Genomic DNA, 25,242 nt, shown 5'->3' with positions numbered 1-25,242 from the left:
TAAATATATAATTATAATTATATAATATATACAAATATTAATTATACTGATATTTTATATAAATATAATATATATTACGTATTAAATATAGTTATTATTATATATTATTATATTTAAAATAATAATTATAATTATAATTATATAACTTATTAATATTATATACATGTATATATTATAATTATATGCACATATAATATATATTTATAAATATACATATATATTATAAATATATTATTATATAATATTAATAAATTTATAATATATATTATATAAATATAATTATATTTAACTAAATAATTATAATATATAATATAATAATATAATAATATCATTATTATAAGTTTGTAACTAATTAAATTAAAGATTATATATAATTAATTATAATTATACAAATGTTATAATATAAATATATAATTATAATTATATAATATATAAATATTAATTGTACTAATATTTTATATAAATATAATGCATATTAATATTAAATATAGTTATTATTATATATTATTATATTTAAAATAATAAATATAAATATAATTATATAATTTATTTATATTATATACATGTATATATTATAATTATATGCACATATTATATACATTTATAAATATACATATATATTATAAATATATTATTATATAATATTAATAAATTTATATAATATATTATATAATTATAATTATATTTAACTAAATAATTATAATATATATTTATATAATAATAATTATATTTAACTAAATAATTATAATATATATTTATATAATATACTAATATTATAATAAAATATATAATTATAAAATATTATATATATTGTAATATAAATATTAATTATACTAAATATTATGTAATTATAAGATTTTGGAATCACGCTTGGGTTTTGGACAAAACCCACCAACTTACTAAGGAATGGTGGAATGCTAAATTTTTAGCTATCATTCCAAAATTTCAATTCCGATAGTAGTGAACCAAACATGAATCACGGGGTTTATTCCAATTCCCCATTCCGAAACCTTTTTACCAAACGCCACCTAAGAGTCCTAAATGTTTTTAACTGAGACTTTTGACCGATGGATCAACCAGGTTAGCCTTGATTATTGAGTAGACTCGAATCGCAAACAAAACAATTCGGATGGAAAATGGATAGAAAATCTCCAGACTGACATTGGACTATTTTCAGCAGCCTGACCAGGTATGGCCGACTGTTCAACAAAGTTGAGACTCGAGCCCATAAATGTCTTCCGCCGAAAGTAAAAAAAAATGACCTTTTGCAAGAAGTCAAAGAAATCAGGAACGAAAGGAAGAATAATACCTTGACATGACCTTGCTTTTGAAGATTGGAATAAAGCTACTATATCATGGAATCAATCGCAGCACAACCTTCTCTGTTAACCATCTACTTTTTATCTTTATAATCTCCTCCCACTATCATTTCTTTCCTTTCTCTATGATTGTTCTCATTTTCACTACAGGAAGAGGAAAATGAACTGCTTTAGGCCCAAGAGATCAAAAAGTTCCCCGACTATGACTCCAGCATCGGCTGATCAGTTACCAAAGCAAGAAATCCCAGAAAGCAAAAATGTAAGACATGAAGTTCTATTGAGCATTCCAGGATGCAAAGCTCATCTGATGGATGCAGGAGAAACCGTTGAGCTCGCCAGCGGAGATTTCGAGCTTGTTCGTATATCAGATGATAATGTTTCTCTTGCTACTGTCATAAAGATTGGTGATGAACTTCAGTGGCCTTTGACAAAAGATGAACCTGTGGTGAAGCTTGATGCTCTTCACTATCTGTTTTCTTTACCAATGAAAGATGGTGATCCTTTGAGTTATGGCATAACATTTTCAGGACTGAACAGCGGGAATTTGGGATTGCTGGACTCGTTCCTCAGTGAGCATGCATTATTGACAGCATCAGCATCGGCGACTAAAAATAAGAACGTCAATTGGAAGGAGTTTGCACCGAGAATTGATAACTATAACCATGTCTTGGCAAAGGCTATCGCGGGAGGTACAGGCCAGATTGTCAAGGGAATCTTCAAATGTAGCAATGCTTATGCCAACCAGGTCAGTCTTAGTAAGTTAAACAACATAACAAAATAAAAGTTGCTCCCTCCTAACCTGAAATTACTGCTTCCATAAGCTTAGCTTTTTCCTGGTCAAAAGGCATTTTTACAAAACCAAATTTTCATTTGAGCAAATAAATGAAAGGCGTTCTTTCTTACTCAGCTTCTAGAAAGCTTTGCTGTCTGGTCACGACGCTTGTAATTTTCCTTTCACAGTTTTACTAGTTCTCATTTCCATTAGCCTGAAATCTTGCAAGATTGCATTCTGAATACGGAATTTGCTTGCAACAAGCAGGTTCATAAAGGAGGGGAAACAATTTTGGTAGCAGAGGGAAATAGTGTTTCGGCAACTTCCAGTAAAAGGAGCAATAATAGTGATTCCCAAAAGAAGAATGCTGTGAATAAAAGCCTGAAACGGTATTATGTAATTTCAATACCTGCATTAGCTTATTATTCCAGAGAGCACTTTTATTTCAGAACGTCGCAAGTATTAACTGGATTTTACCATTTCATTAGTGGCAGAAAGTTGTCACTTTATTTTGGCAAGTCGAAAGTATTAACTAACCTCACAAAAAAAAAAATCTTTTTATTTAAAGTGTGAGAAAGTTGTCCAAGATGACAGAAAAGATGAGCAAAACAATGCTTGATGGGGTTGGTATTGCCACTGGGTCAGTGATGGCACCAGTTGTTCGATCACAAGCTGGAAGGGCATTCTTCACCATGCTACCAGGGGAGGTAGTCTTGGCTTCCCTTGATGCTGTCAGTAAGTGAAAACTTTAAATTTGGATGCCCTTTTATGCATTCTACGAAATCTTTAAATTTGGACTTTTTTTTTTCAGTTTCTGTTTTTTAGAATAGATTAATTAGTGGTACTTTAATTGTCCATAAAACCACAGACAAGATTATCGATGCAGCTGAAGCTGCTGAGAAACAGGCTTTGTCTGCTACGTCAGGCGCTGTGTCAAGGATGGTGACTAAAAGGTAAAGCGCTTGTAAAATTGAAAGAGTCATGCGTGGTTTTCTTTCTCATTTCCCAATTCTTGCAAATGCTTCTTGCTATAGGTTCGAAAGCATTGTATGGTCTTCTGGTTTGCAAAATGTTTTCCTAACTACAATATTCGATCCTGAATGTTTCATGCATATCAAGAATGCGAACGCCACTCGAATAAACCACCATATTAATCGTAAATGTGCTTAATGATCCATCCATTCTCTCAAGCGACATTGCTCCACCTATACTTTCTTGGTGATGAATAATGACAGCAAAGATTTGTGATTTGTTTTGGTAATACTGGAAAAACACAGGTTTGGAGAAAGTGCAGGGGAGGCAACCGAAGACGTGCTGGCGACTGCAGGACACTGTGCAGGCTTCGCCTGGAACGTGTTCAAGATAAGGAAAGCCATAAATCCTGCATCATCTGCGTCCTCAGGGGTTCTCAAGAATGCAGCAAAGACTGGAACTATGCGATAGATTGATTAAGCCCGTAATTGAATTCAAATTGATTTATATATTGCCCTTTTTTTCTTCCGGGGAACATTTATCACTGCATGAAGAATTGTGGTTTGAAGCTTGATGTCTCATGTATCTTAATAGCTCTCATATTCGAGTGTAACAATGGTCTTGAATGGTAGTGTACTATAATCATTTAATTAACTATTCTATCTTTTTTTGTTTTGTCAGACATTATTTTCTTTTGAATGAGTAAGAACTACTAATCCTAACACTATTCAAATCTGAAAGGACCTTTCTAATGGCTGTAATCAAACTGAGTTGCTTGTGAGCAGTCAAAAACTTGACTCGAACCGAGTTCGTGTCGAGGTCGATAAACCGAGCAAGTCAAGTTTGAGTATTCAGATGTAATGCTTGAAGGCTTGTCAAGTCTTATCGAGTTTTTTTATTTTAATTTTTCAATATATTATTATTATGAAATTATCCTTATATTCAAAAAAGTTGTTGAATTTACGAAATGTTTCAAATCGTATGAAAATTTTTTAAAGGATTATAATATTTTTTCACTCAAAAATTGTCAAGAAAATGAAATTTTTCTGACTCGAATTCGATAAGATTGGCTCGAGTTAATACGAGTTGAATTTGAGTTCTGTAAACAATCATCAAGCTTGAGGTCGAGTTCTAATAAATACTATTCGTTTGAATTCAAGTTCGAGTATTTCTCTTGTATATCGAGTCGAGAGCTTGATTATCGATTGGGGTATCGTGATACTCGAATTCGACTCGATTCGATTTTTACCTCTCTGTATAAATGTATAGATGTTATGTGGATCCATGCACCAATTTTGTAGAGCATCTCAAAGTTCTCATTTTGGAAGCTTGCGTTGCTATATCATCATCGGCAAAGGGACAAATCTTTTCACACAAAAAAACGATGAATTGAAAACTTTTGTAGCAATTTTTAATTATCACAATTAATCACTTCTCACCTGGTAAGGATTAAATAATTGCATATTAAAATCTCTAATTAGGTAGATTCATTCATGCGGTTGCTGTAGCTTTTGTCCTGCTCCGCCGGCCCAGTTGCAACTGATTTGTTAAAAATAAAATAAAATAAATACGCAATTTATCAATACTCGAAATATAAATATATTTGGAGTACTACATATTTTAAAGGTGGCTCTCTTTTATTTTTCAATTCTTTTATTATCAAAGAGAAGAATTAACAAAATTCGGAAGAGTGTAAAAATAAATTAATAATGAAAAAGAAAAAAAATTCAGAAGAGCACACGTCATGCTCAGCCCAATAACTTTGCATTGCAATGCCCATCTCAACCAGTAATTACACTACTATTTCAGTCATATTAGACCGCCCCTCGAAATCGAAGGCGCATCTTAGATTTTTCCTCAACTGCATCCAGGCTGCACCGAGCTGAAAAGTTATTAGTAGCGCGAACGATTTTCAGGCGGCAGGCAGGGAAATGGAATCGGCGGCGTTAGACTTAGACATGGAACGACTAAGCATATACAAAGCAGCTCGGACCATAAAGCGCAGAGACAACACTCTCTACAACGCTCTCCGCTCGATTTACGAGGACTCTATCTTCGTCGGTGAGATCTCTCATATATGGCCGGAGCTTCCCTTGCTCGCCAACCTCCGTTGCGGCCTCTGGTACTCCTCCAACTTTCAATCCACCTGTTATTTCAAATCCACTGATGGCCACACCAACAATTGGTCCTTCAATACCTCTCGCCTCAACCTCCACGTCGCCCTCCTCGCCGGTACCTCTCGCCTTATTTTGGATGACTGTAACATATTTTTTAGACAATTTTCCGTGTCTTTTCTTTCCATTATTATTTCTGAATTTATTAGTATTATGGGACATAGCAATTACACTTTGACATCATTTTATGAGCAGAAAATAAGGCTACAACTGGTTTGATTATGATACTCTTATCCTACGGGGCCTTAGGAGTAGGAGAATTGGTAACAGAAAATAGAAGCGAAAATAAGTTAAGTAATGCAGGAATAAAAGTTTGTATAAGTAGCTTAGTATCAATTCTGAACTCTGTGGATTGCGACATTCACTTATTTCGTTGGTAAGTTATATTCAGTTATGCGGAGGATGATCAGGAAACTGCATTATGGTTTTTGGTATAAATGTAGATGCTTCGAGGAAAATATCTTTGATCCAATAAAAAGCTGTTTTTGTTAAAGGATAGGTTCTATGAATTATGGAGTTAATCTTATGTTGGATGGGTAGGACAGAAGGGAGGATGCATGATTGTTGATTCGACCAGAAAAGGGAAGAGATTTCCAGATAGTATGTCAAAGACCATTCCGATTTGGACCTGTGTATTAAATCGTGCAATCTTCAATTACAGAAATAGATCAGTGGGAGGTGGCTCTGGAAGTCCCCAGGATAGAGTAAGTAACAAGTTTTTTAAAGGTTTGTGAATTTTACATTGTTTTTGACTGTTTGGTTGTAGGATTGGAAATTACAATTGTTACAAATTTGTTGCTGGTTTGTGTATGTTGTGTTGTTACTATTTGTGCAGTATATCTCTTTGGATGCTGCATCTTCCTGTGCTTGTATTCTCTGTCTTGCTTGTGCAGTCAGAATATACTGTTTTTGACTTAAGATCTCTTCAACTGTTTCACTTCTCCATGTTGAAGGGTAATTAAAGACCGGTCAACTGTTTCACTGAGCTGTCTAATGCACAACTACTAGCTCTGTTGACAGAAGTTCTTGTACAATATATTACCTGCATAAATCTTGATATACCTGTGCTTCAACGGGTATCAAATGTTTCTGATTTACCTAGAGAAGATGATACAATGCAGGTCTCTTCTGATTGGGATTGTTCCTTGCATCTTCCCCTCTGGGTATCAGAAACTGAGAAATTGCTTATTGAGGACCGCTTGGAAGGTTGGACCGCGGAACTAGAGGCAAGTGGAGCTGATATTGCGTCTCTTGCTTTGTCCCTGGAAAAACCACTGCGTCCTTTGTGGATCTCACAAAAAACTGTCATCTGGTTAAATGAAGTGCCTGAATATGATTCTTGGGATTTCACACCTATAATGTTAGTGTCCGCTTCCTCCCCAAGTGGTGCTTATCAGCAAAAGACCACCTCTGAGTTTAGTTGGAATTATATTCCTGGGGCTGGAGATGATGAAGAAAGTTGGGCTAGAGGGTTATCACCTAACCTTTTCTGGAAGCATGCATACGATGTTATAAACTCAGGACCCAATTTATGTAACCAGAAGGTGGCTGACATTGTTGAAAAGGATAGAGTATATCGTGCTCAAAGAGGGGGAAATGCTTCTCAGATATCTGTCAGGCCTTCAAAATTTTCGAGGACCTTGGATGACCTACCTATCAAACAGCCAATGGAACTGGAAGTTCCAAACCTAGATGAAAATAAAGACTCTTCAAGTTCAAGTACTTTAGATAACTCTACCATATTCTGGCTGGACTTGACAAATGTAGCAGTTGGTGCAACTCGTCTTGGTATACTGGTTCTTTATTCTCCTTTTCCTGGCTGAATGCTTAATCTTGTTTCTCTTTCGTTGTTGCTATCCTCTTTTTGTAAATAGCTGATTTCCAAGAACTCAAATGGCAGTAGAAATTCTACCCTTTTTTTTTTGTGAAAATGGATAAACAGAGTCACACAAAACAATGATGACAAGTTGTGTGGAAACCAACTTATGTGGTCGTTGTACCCTGGTATAATGCAATTGGATAATCCCAGGAACAGCAAGACAGTGAGAGCTCCACTTCTAGGGAGCTAAGATAACTTGTAATGACACCAGTTCTCATTCTCATCTTGCATACTATGAGTCCTTTTTGGCATTTTCAACTATTCAAGAACAACAATAAAAATGCATATCTCCTTACCAAGGGTGCTTGGGATCACATTTTTTTTTATACACCATTTAAGATACATTATGATTTTGAAGTGCTACTCTATTTTGAAAAGTAAGATAATTTGCAGTCTTATGCGGTAGTCTTTATTGTTCCCTTCTTTAATATATGCATTAACGTTTCTTCTCTGGAGCTTTGTGCTATGATTGCATAGTTTTTGTGAGAATGAGCCGATTTTTTGTTTCTCCATCATGATTGAAGCTACGAAGTAGACTGACTACGAACTTCATCTGTCCACATCAGTTTTCTGTCTATTAATTGCTGCATTTGTGGCTATTAGTTGTTTAAGTCCTTTTGTTATCTCTGAATAAGATTTACAAAATGCAGCTATGGAGATCTCATGTAGTGACAGCTTGTTGACTTGCGCTGGAGAGTCACTTTCACGATGCCTAGAGAATGCCGAAGCTTATTTACATCTGCAAATTGTTGTATGTATTGCTGATTTTGTCTGAGAGAGGTGTTACATAAAAATGTAACAAATGCTATAATGCATTCTCATTTACACTTTCTTTTCTTTTTCATGGACAGAGCTCAAAATTTGATCGGTTTTCCCTGTTTAGAAATCTGCCTTATGCCCTGGATTTTGCTAGGCTGAACTTAAGGCAAGGGAAAAGACTCATTATTTGCTGCAATGATGGTAAGCACTGTGTCCTGCAATTACTGTATTCTCCTCTATGGAAATGGCATGGAATCTCTTCCCCTTCCCAATTTTATAGCTCATAAACTAATTCTTTACACGCTTCTCTTCATATAGTAGGGGTAGAGTTAGTCCTTCATTTGCAACCTTGACATTTTATCTTGTTTTTGTAAATTATCATATGCTGTGCTGAGCATTTACCCCAATTACAGCCTTGCCACTGCAGCGCAATTGGCATTCTGCTTTGTTCTCTGCCACAAAAACTACTTTCCCCCCTTTTTTCATCAAATTTCCAGCCTTAAATGACCCTAGAGATGTAACCACCAATGTCAGCTAAACATAGTTCAAACCTTTTTTTTTTTCAGGGACATCTGTTGGGAATGAGAATTTATAGGATATGCTTTGCTGCAGTTTAATTTCTTCATGTGGAATAGATAGTAGAAGAGCCTGTTTAACCACATTTTAGGTCTCCTGTTAATGGTGTCTTTTACGCGTTAAACCTAGCTTGAGATCTTTGTGTATCTTCTTAAATGTGATGAAATTTGTTCTTCTTGCAGGACAAGACATCAGTATATGTGTTTGTCTGGCAATCTTGGTATCATTATTCAACGACAAAGGTATGCATTAAGATATATAACCAAATCATGATTTTTTTTTTTTGGGGGGGGGGGGTACCGGATCAATTTTGTATTGTTGTTTTCGCCTCTTTCTTAGACAATTACTCTAACTGATCATGTAGGAGCCTGCTTGAAAGTTTTCATCTGTTGTGATGGGGCTTGTTGCTAGATCACCATTTGTCTTTTAAGCGGTCATTTTCTAATGTTAAGAACTTTCACCAGGACAATTCGATGATGGGAAATCTTTCAGCGAGACACATATGACTAAGTCAGAATTGCGACGGCGGTTGGTTTTTATCTGTAAATTTGCTGTAACTGCTCGCCCTTCCAGAGGAAATTTGAAGCAAGTCTTTAATTATCTTAGTGGCGGGAGTGCCGGTAATGCTTCATCTAAATAACATTTGAAAGACTTGAGGTTTTCGATTTGTTTGATTAAAAAAAAAATGTCAATTCGATAAGAGATAAAAAGAAAATGGTTTTTTAAATGGAATCTTCTGTCGTTGTTGTGTACGGCTTCTTTAAAATGGAATCTTGTGTTGTCTGTTTGTCCTCTACGTCCCTTGCTATATAGATTATAATTAAATACTAGTCCACAGTTAAAACACTTGCGGTGCTGGAGTTTGATTAAGCGTCGCTATACTGTCGTCATTTGGCTATTGGACTAATGCGGTTGAAATGAAAAGTGGAGGTGACATTGATTGATTGCCAGGTTAAGGTGAAAGCAAATCCGCGAAGGATGGATGACCAACTCTATTGTAGTTGACGAAAAAGAGGGCATACATCCCTTTGCTTTAATTGAGATGAGAAAAGGTGAGCAGCCTAAAGCCAAGTTTCACGTATGGTCTCTGTCCTTTTCCAGTTAGTTAAACGAGTCCTCTGCCAATATAACTACTCAATTTTTGCTATTGGTGCTTTACGGTTTAGAACAATAGGGCCATCTTGTTTCCTTTGTCCTTATCCCTTAGAATAATGAATTTATGGGCCAAGGATTGAGCGAAGGTAATTGTTCTACGGCTTGGATTGGGTTTCAGTTCATAAAGATTATGTGGACTCCTCTTACCACTCCAAAATTTAGTGGATTTTTGGTCTTAAAGTGTGTGCCTGATTCTGTGGACTCGTCATGGCACTACAATATTTAAGTAGTTTGGGGATTGAGTTGTTAGGCCAGCTTAGCAAACATTTGAAACATCAGATCAAACTGTAAAAAATTGCCTGCCGTGAGTTGTTAAGCTCGCTGTTGATTAAAGTGAGTTTTAATAGTACGCTCCATTAATTGAGATCTTAAATTACTTTTTCTTTGGTCATGTTCGTACGATAGCAGCAATTAGGGCTTTTTAAAATGTAGACCGCTGCAATAATTACGAGCAATCATGCGCCTGCAAAATACTTATCTGTGTAAACAAACAAACATGACCTCTAATATCTGTGTGAGTTAATGGGTCTACAAACTTGACCTCTAACAAAAATACCCTCTTGCTATACTACGTTTTTATTTTAAAATTTTCTACCTCTTTTTTCCAATGAAATTGAACATGTGGTTTAATTTTGACCGCTCTAATCTATGGTATTAAAGTTTTACATGAAAGGAGCATGTGCATTAGAGAATACACTAACAATTGATTATATTTGAAAAAATTGCAAAGAAAAGATCTTAATAAAACGTTTGTTTAGATTGCTTCATATTTTCCCAATTTTATTTGCTTACATCATCTTTTCAATTTCCAATACACCTTTTTATCTTCCCAATATCTTTTTATCTCACATACATCACATCACAAAAAGTGCTACAGTAAAAATATTCCAAATAATCCCAAATAACTTACAATCCAAACAGACTATTGAAACAAAATACCCAAATACCTGACATGTGAACGCGGCGTGATTGTACAAAATGCGTAATTGACTTTGAATTGTCTACGCACAAGGAAATGGAATATATTTTTTTTCTTAATTTCTTAAATTGGAAAATAGAGGAACTTGATTTGTATTTAATTAATTACATAGAAGAAATATGTATAGTTTATTCAATTTTGTAAATTAGTAAATGGACTTCCTATACTTTTTGTTGGAGAAAATTTTTATCTTCTCAAACTAAACAATTCAAACCTAGTTTAGAATAAAAAAGATAAGAGAGAGGGGGGGGGGGGAATCGGCATAGTGAAAGGGTATTTTGTCTCTTGGAGGTTAAATGACACAAATAAAAAGATTAGAGAGTAAAGTGAGAATCAGGATATACCTGAGAGAAATAAAATAACTCTTGCGTGCTTTCTTTGTCACCAAGTATGGGTATATGATAAAAGTTCAAAAATTCAGAGTTCCGGGGCCGAACCATTTGATCGTTGTAAACAATCGACGCCAATCTCAGAAGAAGAAAGCAAGCTTTAAATATGTGTCTGGTACATTCAATGGCAAAGGCAAAGCTTCGCCATAATGGTTTTGGATTCAATTAATGCTTTGCAGTGGGGACTCGCTATCTTCACGTTCACCATATCTTGCAAACTGCTGTGCAAAGCCTAATGTATTGCATGGGCCTCCCAACCAGTGAAAGTTAGGAACTCTTTAGCATATAAATTAAGAGAAACGATGATAGTCCTTTCATTCCACCGTCAATAACATAAAAGGTACTCAGTCATTATTACTTTATCGAAATTGACGATAGAGTCGTAATCATACTCTGAAATGTTTATTCTGTATTTAAGGTAGAGATTATAATGGTTTTTACCTGATAAGAAACTCGTGGCAGAGTTATAATCAGACTTCAGCATGCATATCCTAAGCAGTGTTGTTGCGATACCAATATTCCAGCGGATAGAAGAACAGAAACCCTCCTGTTGATTGTTACTGGTTTTAATAGCTTAAGTCACCGTTCTTGAGACCAAATTAAGATGCACATAAGAGTCCAGACATCTATAGCAATAGTATGGTTGCGCCCCAGTTCACTCAGATATCCTTGGGAAATTGTTCTTCTGTTGTATTTGCTTTTGCTTGATTTTCTTAGTACTCTGTATATTAGTAGTGTTTTGTTTGGACTAATGTCACTTCGCGCTCACTGATATTTGTTGTAATGTCATATTTTACACCCTTAACTTTTATTTTGGACACTTCATACTCATAAATCTGCTAAAATGGTCCAAATCGTTTCAATCGCTTATATTGTCAAAGGAAATAGATAAAAAGATTAATGATATCATCACAACACCTTTTTTGGTTCCACAACATATATCGCTTGAAATAACAAATTCGCCTTTTGTATAATGAATTTACCTTTGATTAGTGAAGCGCTTTGATGTTATTTCAAAGAAATCTACTACAGGATTTAAAAACATGTTGTGGTAATATCATTGGGATAATTTCAGATACCTCCCCTGAGCTTTCTGACAGTCTCACTCTTCTCCCTTGTGGTTTAAAAAATATCACAAACCTCCCCTGTCAGAATTTAGGTCCCATTTCTTACACCATCATGGCCAAAAAGACTTAAATACCCTCACAAGTCAGCTAATATTTCGTGATTATCAGGACAAATACATTCCAACTCACATAATTATTTTTTTCTATGCTATATCTAATCTCCCTTTTACATGTATACATAGTTAAATAACTAACACCTAACATGATGTATATTTTTTTAACACCTAACCATTCCAAATTTATGCGTACTATTACACTATCTTTTATAAATATACACAGTCAAGTAACTAACATCTAACATAATGTATATATTTGTAAACTAATTGTACCTCATAGATCACCCCCATGTAAGGTGTTTATAGCTAGGCAAATTAGTATTAATCATATAGATAAAATTACATACCCACTGCAGCTTGTAAGGAGATGCACAAGTGGGTCAAAGCACCAATAACCATTCCAAATGTATACATACCATTGCACTATGCATATTGCTGCGATGACTAATTGCAATATGCATGTGAACAAATAACTGCATGTTCAACAATTTCTATGCATCGTACTTGGTCGATAACACTGTGTACATTATTTCAACCAGATTGTACATTCATTAAGTATTTATATATATGCTACTTATTGAAGTAAACTACCTCTCTACTAAATATTTAATGCACTCTCATAAGTACTAATGATTGATTTAATATGCAATTGGAACAAATAACCATCTAGTAAAAAGCTTTTGATATAATATTATTGATGAATAACATATTATATCTGAAATTATCCCTTTTTTCTAATTTATTTTTTATTTTTATTAATTTTCATTATTTCACTAATATAAATTGTACACTTACCTCAGGGGCATTTATGAAAACAAAATTCCCTCTCTTTCCTGAAAACACTTTTTTATGTTCACTTTTGACATTATGGGCTGATTCTAAATCTCAGGGGAGGTTTGTGATATTTTTGAAACCACTGAAGAGGAGAGCGAGACTGTCAGAAACCTCAGGGGATAACAACATCATTTATGCAGATAACAACATATATTTTTACTCGTTTTTTTTTTTTTAAAGATTCTTAAGAACCAGCGCGCTTTCTTAACAATAGATTACAAAAAGTGTCATGGTGTATAGGTGCGTATTGTTCGTGTGAAATTGATAATGCATACAATTATGGTATTTAGATATGAATTCTCAAATTTAGGGTGTGATGTGTTGAGCACAAAAGTTGAGAGCACAAAGTGAAGATTATTGTAAAAACATTAGGGGTGCAAAGTAGAAGTAGTCGTGTTTGTTTTGGTTCCGTCCAAGAATCTCAAGTCCGGAGGCGGTAGTGATTTATAAACTACTCTTCGCCGTCTATGTACTATAACACACGTTTCCAATGAATTTTCCCAAAAAAATATGTATTTTATGGTAGCAGATTCATCATCGTTAGTTAAAGGACCAAAAAAATAAAGGATTTCACGAGACATCAGGTGACGGGCTGCTTTTTGGTTTTCAAATTCGGACTCCTTAGCATTCAAATTAATGATGGAGGACGTCATCACTCCACTAACCTTAAATTATCATAAATAATGCTAGTGCTAAGCCTAGCCTCCACCAAAAGTCCTCCACAGCTACAATCATCTTTCACACCCAATGGATTAATTTATTTAGCTAATCAATGTGGTACCCTATAATGAGTGCTCTTCTACCCACTTGGTCCGTGGCAATTAACAAGTTTCGAAGAGATTAAAATACATACTTCGTAATTTGCGGTTTTATTCCACGTGAAATGTAGACGACGGTCAACAATGTTAGACGTCAAAAAGTATCTGAATATGTAAAAAGCTGTTTGATGCCATTCCAACCATGATCAATGTGCTAATTCGCTGAGCTTTATGCGAATATGGGTGTATTTGACCAAGTGTTCGGGTACAACTGGAAAATCAAACAAGTTATTCAATATCCAAATTGAGTTCGTCTACTAATTAAGTTGAATCTGAATAAAAAATTAAATTTAGACAGTGTTTTATATTTGACAAATTTTCAAGTTTGGCTCAAAATTGACTCGATTAACGTAGAAGTAAAATTTATATATTAAAAATTCATACTACTCGAGTTTAACTTGAGTTCGACTTAATAGAAGTTCATCCGAATTCAGCTAGTGAAATAAATAAGCTAAATTTGAACAAAATTTGAAATTCATCAAAATAATCAAACTTGACACAAAGGTACGTACTCTTATGTTTGGGATTGCATCTAATCAGTCATTGTGCAATATCGGAATAAACAAAGAATGAAACGAATAACACGTTCATTTTTTCATCAGGTCACAAGCATGTGATTGAATTAAATCGGTTGCAGCATTATATATATGTGCAGACCAGGAGCGAAGCATTTGCTAGCTGAAGTCAATATCCTAAGATGGAAAATGTCCCATACTTACAGAAACTAGGTTCCATTCTTGTATAGATTTTTATAGTTCAGGTGCTTAGAAATCCGATCCTCCTTACGTTGGGCAGAAGTTTTATGAACAATCTTTTATTGTTGTTGGTTTGATGAGCTGCTACTTTCTGATGATGCGTGGCTTCCACAGAGACACATCAAGCCTGTAGCACTGCATGTATAATCTGTAAGTAGTTTTGGCTATACATTGTCTGCTTAATTTTAAGTATATATATATATATATATATATATATACACACACACACACAGCTCCACGGTAACCTATGTATATGTATCATTCATGTGGTCACGTATGTTGCTGTTGTCTATTGAAACATGACATATAATAGCATGAATTGAAAAGTTAAAGGCTAGACTTTACGAACAACTAGCTAGGAGGAGGGCCAAGGATCAATGGATTAGGATTCCACGTTAGAACTGATTCTTGAAATATTCCAACTCTAACCTTCCCGGCTACACACTTGGTCCTCCTTTAAAGGGATACTTTCATCTTTTCCCTTTTCACCTTTTATGCTTAAAGAAAGAAGATTTTCTTTTGAATTGCTATGGGTGGTGGAGATAGGTGTTAAGGTTTTGAAATCTAGATCATTCATTGATTAAAAAAAAAAAAAAAAGGATTGGGTAAAAAATTACTAGTTCAACCATTGGGCTAACCATTATCAACTCATGATATTATTTAACAATATGCAAATATCTGTATAAGTTTTAGCCTTATATTAGAAATAATTACTTTAGTTGTCATTTTAATCTCGTGAGTATTGAATTTGAGACTCAAGTAACTTATATATGTAAAAGGTAAAAGAAGTTTGCATAGTACTATTTCTAACATTTTAATTTTTCTTAAATTATATGAATAGCAGTTTGAAAAAGAGGCATTAAAGGCAATGACAAAAAAAAAAAGAAATGCATTAAAAAAAAGATCATTATACTAATCTTATAAATGTTAGAAAAAATGTTAAAATATAATTAGAAAAAAGAGAGAGAAAAAGAAAAGAAATAAGGCAATACTTACAATTGTAGAGACAATTATGCATCCATAATTGATTAGAAAATTGTTAAAAATATAATTATGAAAAAGATAGACAAGGGAAAAGGATAAGGCAATATTTATTATGTCTAGTTGATTGAAGACAATTACCATCCATGATTGGTAAGGTTTGAATTAGGAATGTTAATTAACGACATTAATTGACCAATTTCAAAATTTTTAGACTTAATTAAAGGAAGGGATTGGACCAGTTAGTTCTCTCAAAACCGTCCAGGTTTAATGGGTCAACGGTTTCTGGTTTTGCTCAAGCACAACTGAGTTTTTAGTAGGGGTATGCAACGAATTCGAATTCGGTATTTCGGAAGTTTGAATTCGAAAATTTCAAAAATTTGGCAATAGAATTACTGACCGAATTTGATTGCCAATTCACCAGTTTCGAATTCGAAATTGATTCTGAATTCAATTTGAAATTCGGTAAATTCCGAATTCACCGAATTCAGAAAGCTTTTTTCCTTTTTTTTCTTTTTTGTTAGATGTATTGTTATATAATATAAATTTTATATTACATATATTATAAAATATTATTATATATATTATAAAATGAAATTGAAATAAAAAAATTATTATATATATAAATATATATATTATAAAATGAAATTGAAATCGGAAATTTCGATTTCGAATTATGAATTTAAAATCGAAAATTCTGATTTCAGTGTTGAATTTCGAATTTGGTTAGTAAATCGAAATTTTTTGATTTTACACACTCCTAATTTCGAGGGTTGCTCGGACCAGAAAGCAGACCATTGATGGTTCAACCGGTCTAGGGGCCGGTCCGACTAGGTTTTAAACCAATGGGTGTTACTCAGTTTCTAATTAGCGAGGGGAACCAGAATAAAAGAAACGTTCTCTAATTTCACGTACTAATCTTGTTAATCCTTGTCGGATTAATATGCCTGACGATGTACGCCTTGCAATTAGGAATTGGTACAGAATGTTGTAAAAGAAAACGAGTAGCAGTTAAGAGTGAAGCCAAAACATGAGTATCATGGTAACTTTACATCTTTTCAAATTTAAACTTTTCCCTCGAGACAAACATAAGGGCATAAAAAACAATGGTAAGAGTACAAAGGACCACATTCACGTCGATTCAAAGCAAGCCTGGTCTTCCATATTTCCAGGTTATGCCTTTTTTTTTGAAGGGGGTTTGGGGCGGGGCGGCGGCCGCCCGGGGGGGGGGGGTGGTTTCAATAATGTTTCCTAGTTATCAATTAGTAGATCTACACAATCAAAGTTTCTTAGATTTCCCTCTCCCCCCCCCCACCCCACAAAAAAAGAGGGGTAGTTGGGTTTTTTTTGTTTGGGGGGGGGGGGAGGGGGTTTCGATTTAGTTTTTATTTCTGTTTGCCTTTTCTTTTTTTCATTGGGCTGGGCTGTCGGGGCATTGTAGCAAAGGTTGTAAAAAATATATATATAGGTTTCTTCTACCGAAATTCTAGTTGAAGTCATTATTTATGATAGAGGGTTCTTAAAGAATTCTATATTGTTTGGATACCCCATTTCTTCAAATAATATTTCGTTTATATCATAAACATATTTTCCAATCCACTTTTTTATTTCACATATATCACATCACAAAAAATACTACAGTAATTATTCTAAATAATATTTTAAATAACACTCTATCCAAACACATTATTTTTTCTACCTACAATGCGTAGTACTCAGATAAAAATAAGCGTACGTCAGATGTAATTTTTAATGTATAACAAATCTTTACCGTGAAAAAATATTGGCGTGTGAAGTTGTCAATTATATGTACCTGAGTTGCCCTACAGTTGTCCATGATAGTAGAGTCAAGTTGAGCAACTAGAAGAACTTGCAAACTCATCCTGTGCACCTGCTACTCCATTTGCAGGTGGTAATCCTTGGAGAAAATCTCCATAATTGGATACACAAAGTTGTCATTTGCCAAATATGGCAGCAAGTTGCTTACCTAATCTCTAAGTAAAAATTTGTTTTGTAGATCCACCAATATCCAATAATTGATCACAAAATGGAGCTAAAGGGCAATTTGATAATAACAACTTCATGCCACCACAAATAAACCAACAAAAGCCTAAAGAATATAAAGCTTAACAACATTAAAGCCGGACAAGGAGACACGAGTCATAGTCATCTTTATTTGACACTCCTACGAAAGTGTTATCTCAAGTTTTGGTGGTATTGAAAGCAACACCACCCTGATATTGAAAGAGCTTATATATTCCGCGAACCCCACCCTAAAAGCTTGACTGGTAGGGCTGCTTCTTCATGGGATTGAACTCATGCTTTTTTATTTTTTTTTTCACGAAAGAAAACCTGTTTTTTTCCAATTTAGAAGTCATAAGGATTAGTATGCATAAATAGACTGGTCGCACCCTCTATATTGATACAAATCAAGCTAGCAACCGTAGGGTGTAGTATATTGACGAGCTCTATATGTGTTTTTGCGTTTCTACTAGCTGCTTGCTTTGTGGGAACATCTGGTCATCAAACTGATATTCAACCATTGCATTGTAGCTGCAACTTGAAACCTAAGAAATGAGTTCTTCATCAGGCAATATGGAGAAACGAGATATCACAATAAATGGGAAGAACTCTATAGCTCTCATTTTCAGATATGCTGATTGGCAAGACCTTTCGCTAATGTTCTTGGGAACTGTTGGAGCCATTGGGGATGGATTGTCTACAAACTGCCTATTGCTCTATGTCACCCATCTATTTAATAGCTTGGGTTACGGTAAGACACAGTTGAACCATTTGAATTTCATGGCCGTGGTTGAAAAGGTTAGCCTATACATTCTCATTTTCTTGTTCTTATCTCCATATTCTCAACCTCCCTTGCTAGCTCTGTGGCTTTCTACAGTAGTATTCTCTCTTGTTTCAAGTTCTTAAATAACCTTTAAAGGAAAAGGGAAACTTTTAACAAAGTTCTCACATATGTTTTCTATCTATTTTGCAGTGCAGCTTATACTTTGTCTACTTGGGATTAGCAGTTATGGTTGTTGCTTTTATGGGTATATTCCTGTAAACTTTTTTCCTGGATTCCTTGATAGCTTACGCTTGAGTGAAATCAGTACTGTCACTCACTATTTCGACATAAACCACAACATAATCATTCTACAAAATCTAAACACACTATTGATGAGTACTTGAGCAATGAGGAGCTAGACATATATCAACAAAGATATAAAACTATAAATTAACAATGTTCGGAACTCAATATATAAATGAAGTAACTTGATTAGTAAAACCCTAAATTCTAAACTTCTCGGGACCTTAAACCTTTTCTTTTATTTTCTTTTCTTTTTTTTTAAAGTAAAGAGATAACAGACTCATTAAAGGATTGCTTTCATCTTCATTTCATTTTACTGACTATTTCACTAATCTATTATTGCAGAAGGTTACTGTTGGAGCAAAACCAGCGAGAGGCAGGTCCTCAAAATCCGTTACAAGTATCTAGAAGCTGTTCTTAGACAAGAAGTTGGGTTTTTTGATTCACAGGAAGCGACCACTTCAGAAATTATTGATAGCATTTCTAAAGACACTTCTCTCATGCAAGAAGTCCTGAGTGAAAAGGTACAATACAGTACTTTAACCTACACGGCCTACACTTTTACACCTGAGAAACAACAAGAAAGGAAGCAAGAAATCAAAAGTTTGAAGAAAGATTTGACCCTAATTTGGTATGTCCGTTTTACTTTCTGTTACCTCTAAAATTTCTCATCTTACTTTTAGGTACCGCTATTTCTGATGCACTCGACATCATTTATATCTGCACTCGGTTTTTCTACCTACTTTTCATGGAGGTTGGCTTTGGTGGCCTTTCCAACAATGCTACTCTTAATTATCCCTGGATTGATCTACAAAAAGTACCTCCTATTTCTATCCAAGAAGTCCTCTGAGGAATACAGCAAAGCAAATGCCATTGTGGGGCAGGCTCTTAGTTCCATTAAAACTGTGTATTCGTTCACCGCGGAGAGAGGGATTGTACAGAAGTATTCATCAATCTTGGATCGTACCACGAAGCTGGGAATAAAGCAAGGGATTGCAAAAGGTCTTGCTGTTGGAAGTACGGGGCTTGCTTTTGCAATATGGGCTTTGCTTGCTTGGTATGGGAGTCATCTGGTTATGTACAAAGGAGAAAGTGGAGGAAGAATTTATGCAGCTGGGATTTCCTTCGTCATGGGTGGACTGTATGTCAATCTCTTTACTTCCTTCCAACAACCCTCAGCGTCTATAGTGTTTGCCTTGTTTTCAATACTAGTAGTAGCAGATAATTCTTCGTAAGTAATATACAATATCTTCTTTGGCTCACTTTGATTTCAGCCCAACGCTATTGGATTTTAGTCTAGCTAGATGAAAATTTTAGTTTCAGCCTTTTCCTATTATGGCAAGCTAGAGAATGTAGACTATAATTATCCGAGATTGCCAACCTTAGGATCATTTGCTTAATTTGGATTTTAGTAAGTAGAGATTGTCTGCACGCCTGTAGGACTATTTTCTTTGGGACTAGAAGAATTCACTGCGTCTTGCTTTGCAAAATCACGTAATTCTGGAGGACTTTATTTTGTTTATTTTGAGAACTGCTACACAAAGAAATACTTTTCTAGAGACATTAATGCTCTTTAATTGTCACTGTGTGTCATATGTATGATGAAAAATTCTTCTCTTTGAATGTGTTTCGAGGAAATATAATTATAGAAATACAAAATGTTTTGAGGAAACATGTTCCATCTGTGGCTTGTGTAGAACTTTTAAGTGATTCACCGGCTTTAGAGTACATAGAATTTTGATCAGCTGCCAAATGTTCATCAGATGAGCAGGCATGACATCATTGGATGTATTTGTCTCGCGTTTATTATTTGAATGTATGCAGCATATCAGTCCTGGTACCAAGAGTTTGCAACCGCAAAATCATAATGCAATTAGATCCCCTCTGAAAAGCTTTCTATGGTGCCTAGACTACGTATTAGTGACTTCGTATGTTTCTAATAAATCATCAATTAATTGTGCCGTTCGCCAATTCAAGAGGTTATCAGGTCTAATGCATGTGATTTATGCACTTGAATTTTTATTCTACCCTTGCCAATTCTCTTGCTTCTAAAGCCAATTTTCAGTTCCCGAATGCTGAATTTGGTTTTTCAACAATAAATGGACTAGTACTTGTAATGTACAGAAATATGGAAAAGCATTAGGCTGGCATGATATGACTATAAGCATTTCCAGCGATACCTCTCTATCTAATTAACTGATAATAATCTCAAAACTGAATCTTGATTTCTCGATTTTATCCTTTTGCTCATGAATCTTAAATCTTACATTACCGAAAGAATTCTATTTCCTCACCATCCTATACTCGGATTATTCATGAATCACAAAAGCTGTCTGGCATTGATTTTGTCGCAGATGCTTTTCTGCCTTGTCTATCTTTAAATCACCAGTTTAGGAGAAACGTGTCATCAATTTCAGCGATTCTTGTATCAGGTTTTCAGAATCTTTCAAGCCACCAGTTCCAAACACATTGTAGATTATTCAAGTAACAAGTAAACAATCATCAAGCAATTTTATTCTTTCTCAGTTAAGAAATAATTACTGTCCTGCAGATCCCTCGGAATGGCCTTACCAGAGGTGAAGTACTTCACAGAAGCTTCTGTTGCAGTCTCTAGAATTTTTAACAGAATTGATCGGATCCCAGAAATTGATGGTGATGATACAAAGGGGACTCAGCTAGATAAAATAAGAGGTGAAGTTGAATTTGAGCATGTCCAATTCACTTATCCTTCCCGGCCTGACTCGCTCGTGCTCAAAGACTTCAATCTTAAGATTGAAGCGGGAAAGACTGTGGCTCTTGTTGGCGCAAGCGGAAGTGGAAAATCCACTGCCATTGCATTGGTTCAACGTTTTTATGATGCGAACAGTGGAGTTGTTCGCGTTGATGGCGTAGACATAAAATGTTTACAGCTAAAATGGTTGAGATCACAGATGGGTTTAGTTAGTCAAGAACATGCACTATTTGCGACAACAATAAAGGAGAACATCATGTTTGCCAAGCATGATGCGACCATGAATGAAGTACTAACTGCAGCAACGGCAGCAAATGCCCATGATTTCATAAGGCAACTTCCTGATGGATATGAGACTAAGGTACCATGATAATTTTTGGTGATTTTTTTTTTTTTGGTTAAGCAAACTTATATTGCCAATTGTCGTGAAATGACAACTATATTAGAAAGTTGTACTGCTGGGGTCTGTACCAAAATTTGGGCCTGATCTTACTATGTTTTGTTGCGGTCATAGGTTGGTGAACGAGGAGCACTTCTGTCTGGTGGGCAAAAGCAGCGAATTGCCATTGCCAGAGCCATCATAAGAAATCCTGTGATTCTTCTTCTTGACGAGGCTACAAGTGCACTTGACTCGGAATCGGAGACACTTGTTCAAAATGCACTAGATCAAGCCTCCATGGGAAGAACTACGCTGGTATTGTCTTCTTAGTCATTTTCAAATTACTTCAAGCCTTCATCTCATTGTCCCCATTTTTGATACATTGCAAAGCCTGGTTAATCTTCTCAGCGTTTTAATCCTATACCAAATTGTTTCTTGTGCTTCTTCCTAAGAGTATTTTTCTAGTTCTAGTCACAAGAGAAATCTAAGAATAAAATCTAACTGATCAATGTTCCAATTATGGCCATTAAAGCTGCCAATAAGTAAGATGACTTGGAACTGTGTATCTTCACTTAGCCGTGACACTTGCATGAGTTTTCCTGAACCAGGTAGTCGCCCACAAACTCTCAACTGTAAGAAATGCAGACTTAATAGCCGTTATGAGTGGTGGTTGTGTCATTGAAATGGGATCGCACAGTGAACTGATTAACAAGAACGGATACTACGCAAAGATGGCAAAATTCCAAAGACAATTTAGTGCTGTTGATCAAGAGCATCATATGGAAGCTTCTGCCTCTTCAGTTGCAAAAAGCAGTGGTGGCAGGAGAAGCGAAACAAGAAGCCCAGCTATTTTTGCCTCACCCTTGCCCGTAGACAACACCCCTAAATCTGCACCTTATCCTCCCCCTTCATTTTTTCGATTACTTTCCATGAACTCACCTGAATGGAAACAAGGAGTTATTGGAAGCATCTCAGCAATAGCTTTTGGAGCAGTGCAACCTGTCTATGCACTAACTATTGGTGGCATGATCTCAGCTTTCTTCTCACCAAGTCATGAAGAAATGCAAGCTCGAATACAGACTTATGCTACAATTTTTAGTTCACTTTGCCTTGTCTCCATGGTTGTGAATCTCTGTCAACATTACAATTTTGGTTACATGGGTGAACATCTGACCAAAAGAATCAGATTGAGAGTGCTTGAGAAACTTTTAACCTTTGAACCAGCTTGGTTTGATGAAGAAAAGAATTCAAGTGGAGTCTTATGTTCGAGATTGAGTACTGAAGCATCCTTAGTTAAGTCTCTTGTTGCTGATAGGCTTTCTCTCTTGGTTCAAACAACTTCAGCTGTAACCATTGCAATGATCATGGGGCTAATTGTGGCTTGGAAGCTTGCCCTTGTTATGATTGCTGTCCAGCCACTCACAATTCTATGCTTTTATACACGACGGGTATTGTTATCTACCATCACAGCTAAATTCGTTAAGGCTCAGCATGATAGCACTCAGATTGCTGTAGAAGCAGTTTACAATCATAGAATTGTGACCTCATATGGAAGCATCCATAAAGTTCTTCAGATTTTTGACGAAGCTCAGGATGAGGCAAGGAAAGAGGCCAGAAAGAAATCCTTGCTTGCTGGAGTTGGGATAGGATCAGCTCAAGGTCTTACTTTCATGAGCTGGGCTCTTGACTTTTGGTATGGTGGAAAACTAGTCAATGCTGGGAACATATCATCTGGGGATGTTTTCAAAACTTTCTTCATATTGGTTAGTACTGGCAAAGTTATAGCTGAAGCTGGGAGCATGACTTCTGATCTAGCCAAGGGATCAGCAGCTGTTGCATCTATCTTTGCCATTCTTGACCGCAAATCTCTGATTCCAGAAACTGACAAAGTGAGTCATTTAAGAGTAGTACTAGACTTATATTCTCTTTAGGTTTTTTTCATGCTAGTATATGTCAATCTCTCTTGCTCTTACTACTGTAGCTTCTGAGACTTTAATTCTTTATGATGTATTAGGCCGGTGATGGCTACACAGAAACCAAGGTAAAGAAAATAAGCGGTGGCATAGAGATGAAAAAGGTTGAATTTGCATATCCAGGCCGGCCTGAGATCCGAGTATTAAATGGCTTTAGCTTGGGTGTGAAACCAGGAACAAGCATTGGTCTTGTCGGAAAAAGTGGTTGTGGAAAGTCAACAGTTATTGCTTTGATCCAAAGATTCTACGATGTCACCGGAGGAACAGTTAAGGTGGATCAGCTGGATATAAGGTTGCTTGACATTGGGTGGTTCAGAAGGCAAATGGCACTCGTAAGCCAAGAGCCGGTGATATATTCAGGTAGCATCCGTGATAACATAGTCTTCGGGAAGCCTGATGCATCAGAAAATGAGGTGGTGGATGCTGCTAGAGCAGCCAATGCTCATGAATTTATCTCGTAAGTGTGATCATAGTATTTTAATGGAATTTAGATGCGATACATAAAGCCTTAATGTTCAATCAAAACCAGAAATATAATGCTTAGACATTTTCTAATTTGCTTTTCTGCAGATCCCTGATAAATGGGTATGAAACCGAATGTGGAGAAAGAGGAGTGCAATTATCTGGAGGGCAGAAACAGAGAATTGCAATTGCTAGAGCCATAATTAGGAATCCAACCATACTACTGCTAGATGAGGCAACCAGTGCTCTCGACTTGCAATCTGAGCAAATTGTACAGGAAGCATTGGATCGAATAATGGTGGGAAGGACAACAGTTGTGGTGGCACATAGGCTCAACACAATCAAGAACTTAGACTCAGTTGCCTTTGTTTCTGAGGGAAAAGTGATTGAGCAGGGAAGCTATGGTCAGCTCAAGAACAAGCGTGGTGCCTTTTTCAATCTTCTCAACCTTCAGAAAGTATAGGAATTGTCTGCACCGCCAGTCTGACTGTGACAGCCACGTTTTTTAAGTTTAGTTTTACTACGTAAAGTAAATCTGGGAAGTAATGCAACAGCAGTTTTCCTGATATCAGATGGCAAACCGTTGGCAAACTAAATACTATGTAATTTACTCAACTTAAATATGAGAGCCTGAAAGTTGGCATGGTCTTGTATCCTACAATCAGAATCTTCTTGCAGAAAAATCTCCAGGCTTCCTCACTATGCCTCTGAACTAAGTTTCAGGGTAAAGATTTTTGTAATTTGTGTTCCGCGGAATTGTTTAGATCCTAATGAAATAATCTAAACATTCATGATCACAAATAACCAAATCTTTATTTTGACATAACTTATGGTTCAAGAATTTGTATCTTACAAGCATCAGATCAAACATCAATCACCCTATAAAGCTACAAACTAGCATTTCAAGTCACGGCCTCCAGATATTACAGCCATTACATGCACAGTTTGCTATGAATGCTGATGAACAAAACTACTAATGAATCTTATACATCAAAATTAAATATGCACCGACTATAATTCAGAAGAATTTACCCTACAATATCAAAAGATGCTGCAGCTAATCA

The 25,242-nt window shown here is 35.5% G+C and overlaps 3 protein-coding genes across 5 annotated transcripts; all 3 read left to right on the top strand.

The window, feature by feature from the left end:
- The first annotated feature begins 1,396 nt into the window (after nucleotides 1-1,396).
- On the top strand, nucleotides 1,397-3,717 carry LOC113697136 (senescence/dehydration-associated protein At4g35985, chloroplastic-like). Its single transcript, XM_027216611.2, has 5 exons — nucleotides 1,397-2,064; nucleotides 2,359-2,480; nucleotides 2,660-2,826; nucleotides 2,960-3,044; nucleotides 3,369-3,717. Exons 1-5 carry the CDS (start codon nucleotides 1,480-1,482, stop codon nucleotides 3,532-3,534), a joined length of 1,125 nt encoding a protein of 374 aa, XP_027072412.1. The 5' UTR covers nucleotides 1,397-1,479; the 3' UTR covers nucleotides 3,535-3,717.
- A 1,134-nt stretch (nucleotides 3,718-4,851) lies between these two features.
- On the top strand, nucleotides 4,852-9,217 carry LOC113697135 (uncharacterized protein C3F10.06c-like). 3 transcript variants are annotated; one of them, XM_072054943.1, is made up of 7 exons: nucleotides 4,852-5,295; nucleotides 5,778-5,941; nucleotides 6,359-7,025; nucleotides 7,767-7,867; nucleotides 7,968-8,076; nucleotides 8,634-8,693; nucleotides 8,816-9,030. In XM_072054943.1, exons 1-7 carry the CDS (start codon nucleotides 4,995-4,997, stop codon nucleotides 8,860-8,862), a joined length of 1,449 nt encoding a protein of 482 aa, XP_071911044.1. In that variant the 5' UTR covers nucleotides 4,852-4,994; the 3' UTR covers nucleotides 8,863-9,030. The 3 variants fall into 3 exon arrangements, with proteins under 3 accessions (XP_071911044.1, XP_027072408.2, XP_027072410.2); XM_027216607.2 differs by having other exon boundaries at nucleotides 4,853-5,295; nucleotides 8,916-9,217; XM_027216609.2 differs by having other exon boundaries at nucleotides 5,089-5,295; nucleotides 5,783-5,941; nucleotides 8,916-9,217.
- An 8,757-nt stretch (nucleotides 9,218-17,974) lies between these two features.
- On the top strand, nucleotides 17,975-24,839 carry LOC113694970 (putative ABC transporter B family member 8). The gene is made up of 9 exons (XM_027213913.2): nucleotides 17,975-18,365; nucleotides 18,541-18,595; nucleotides 18,979-19,157; nucleotides 19,317-19,774; nucleotides 21,185-21,725; nucleotides 21,879-22,058; nucleotides 22,352-23,632; nucleotides 23,758-24,173; nucleotides 24,287-24,839. The coding sequence occupies exons 1-9, from the start codon at nucleotides 18,120-18,122 to the stop codon at nucleotides 24,639-24,641; spliced, it is 3,711 nt and encodes a 1,236-aa protein (XP_027069714.1). The 5' UTR covers nucleotides 17,975-18,119; the 3' UTR covers nucleotides 24,642-24,839.
- Nucleotides 24,840-25,242: the final 403 nt, after the last annotated feature.

This window comes from Coffea arabica, chromosome 6e (genome assembly GCF_036785885.1).
Source record: "Coffea arabica cultivar ET-39 chromosome 6e, Coffea Arabica ET-39 HiFi, whole genome shotgun sequence".
NCBI lineage: Eukaryota > Viridiplantae > Streptophyta > Magnoliopsida > Gentianales > Rubiaceae > Coffea > Coffea arabica.
The sequence above is the reverse complement of the archived record's forward strand: the minus strand, read 5'-3'. Positions and strand labels throughout refer to the sequence as shown.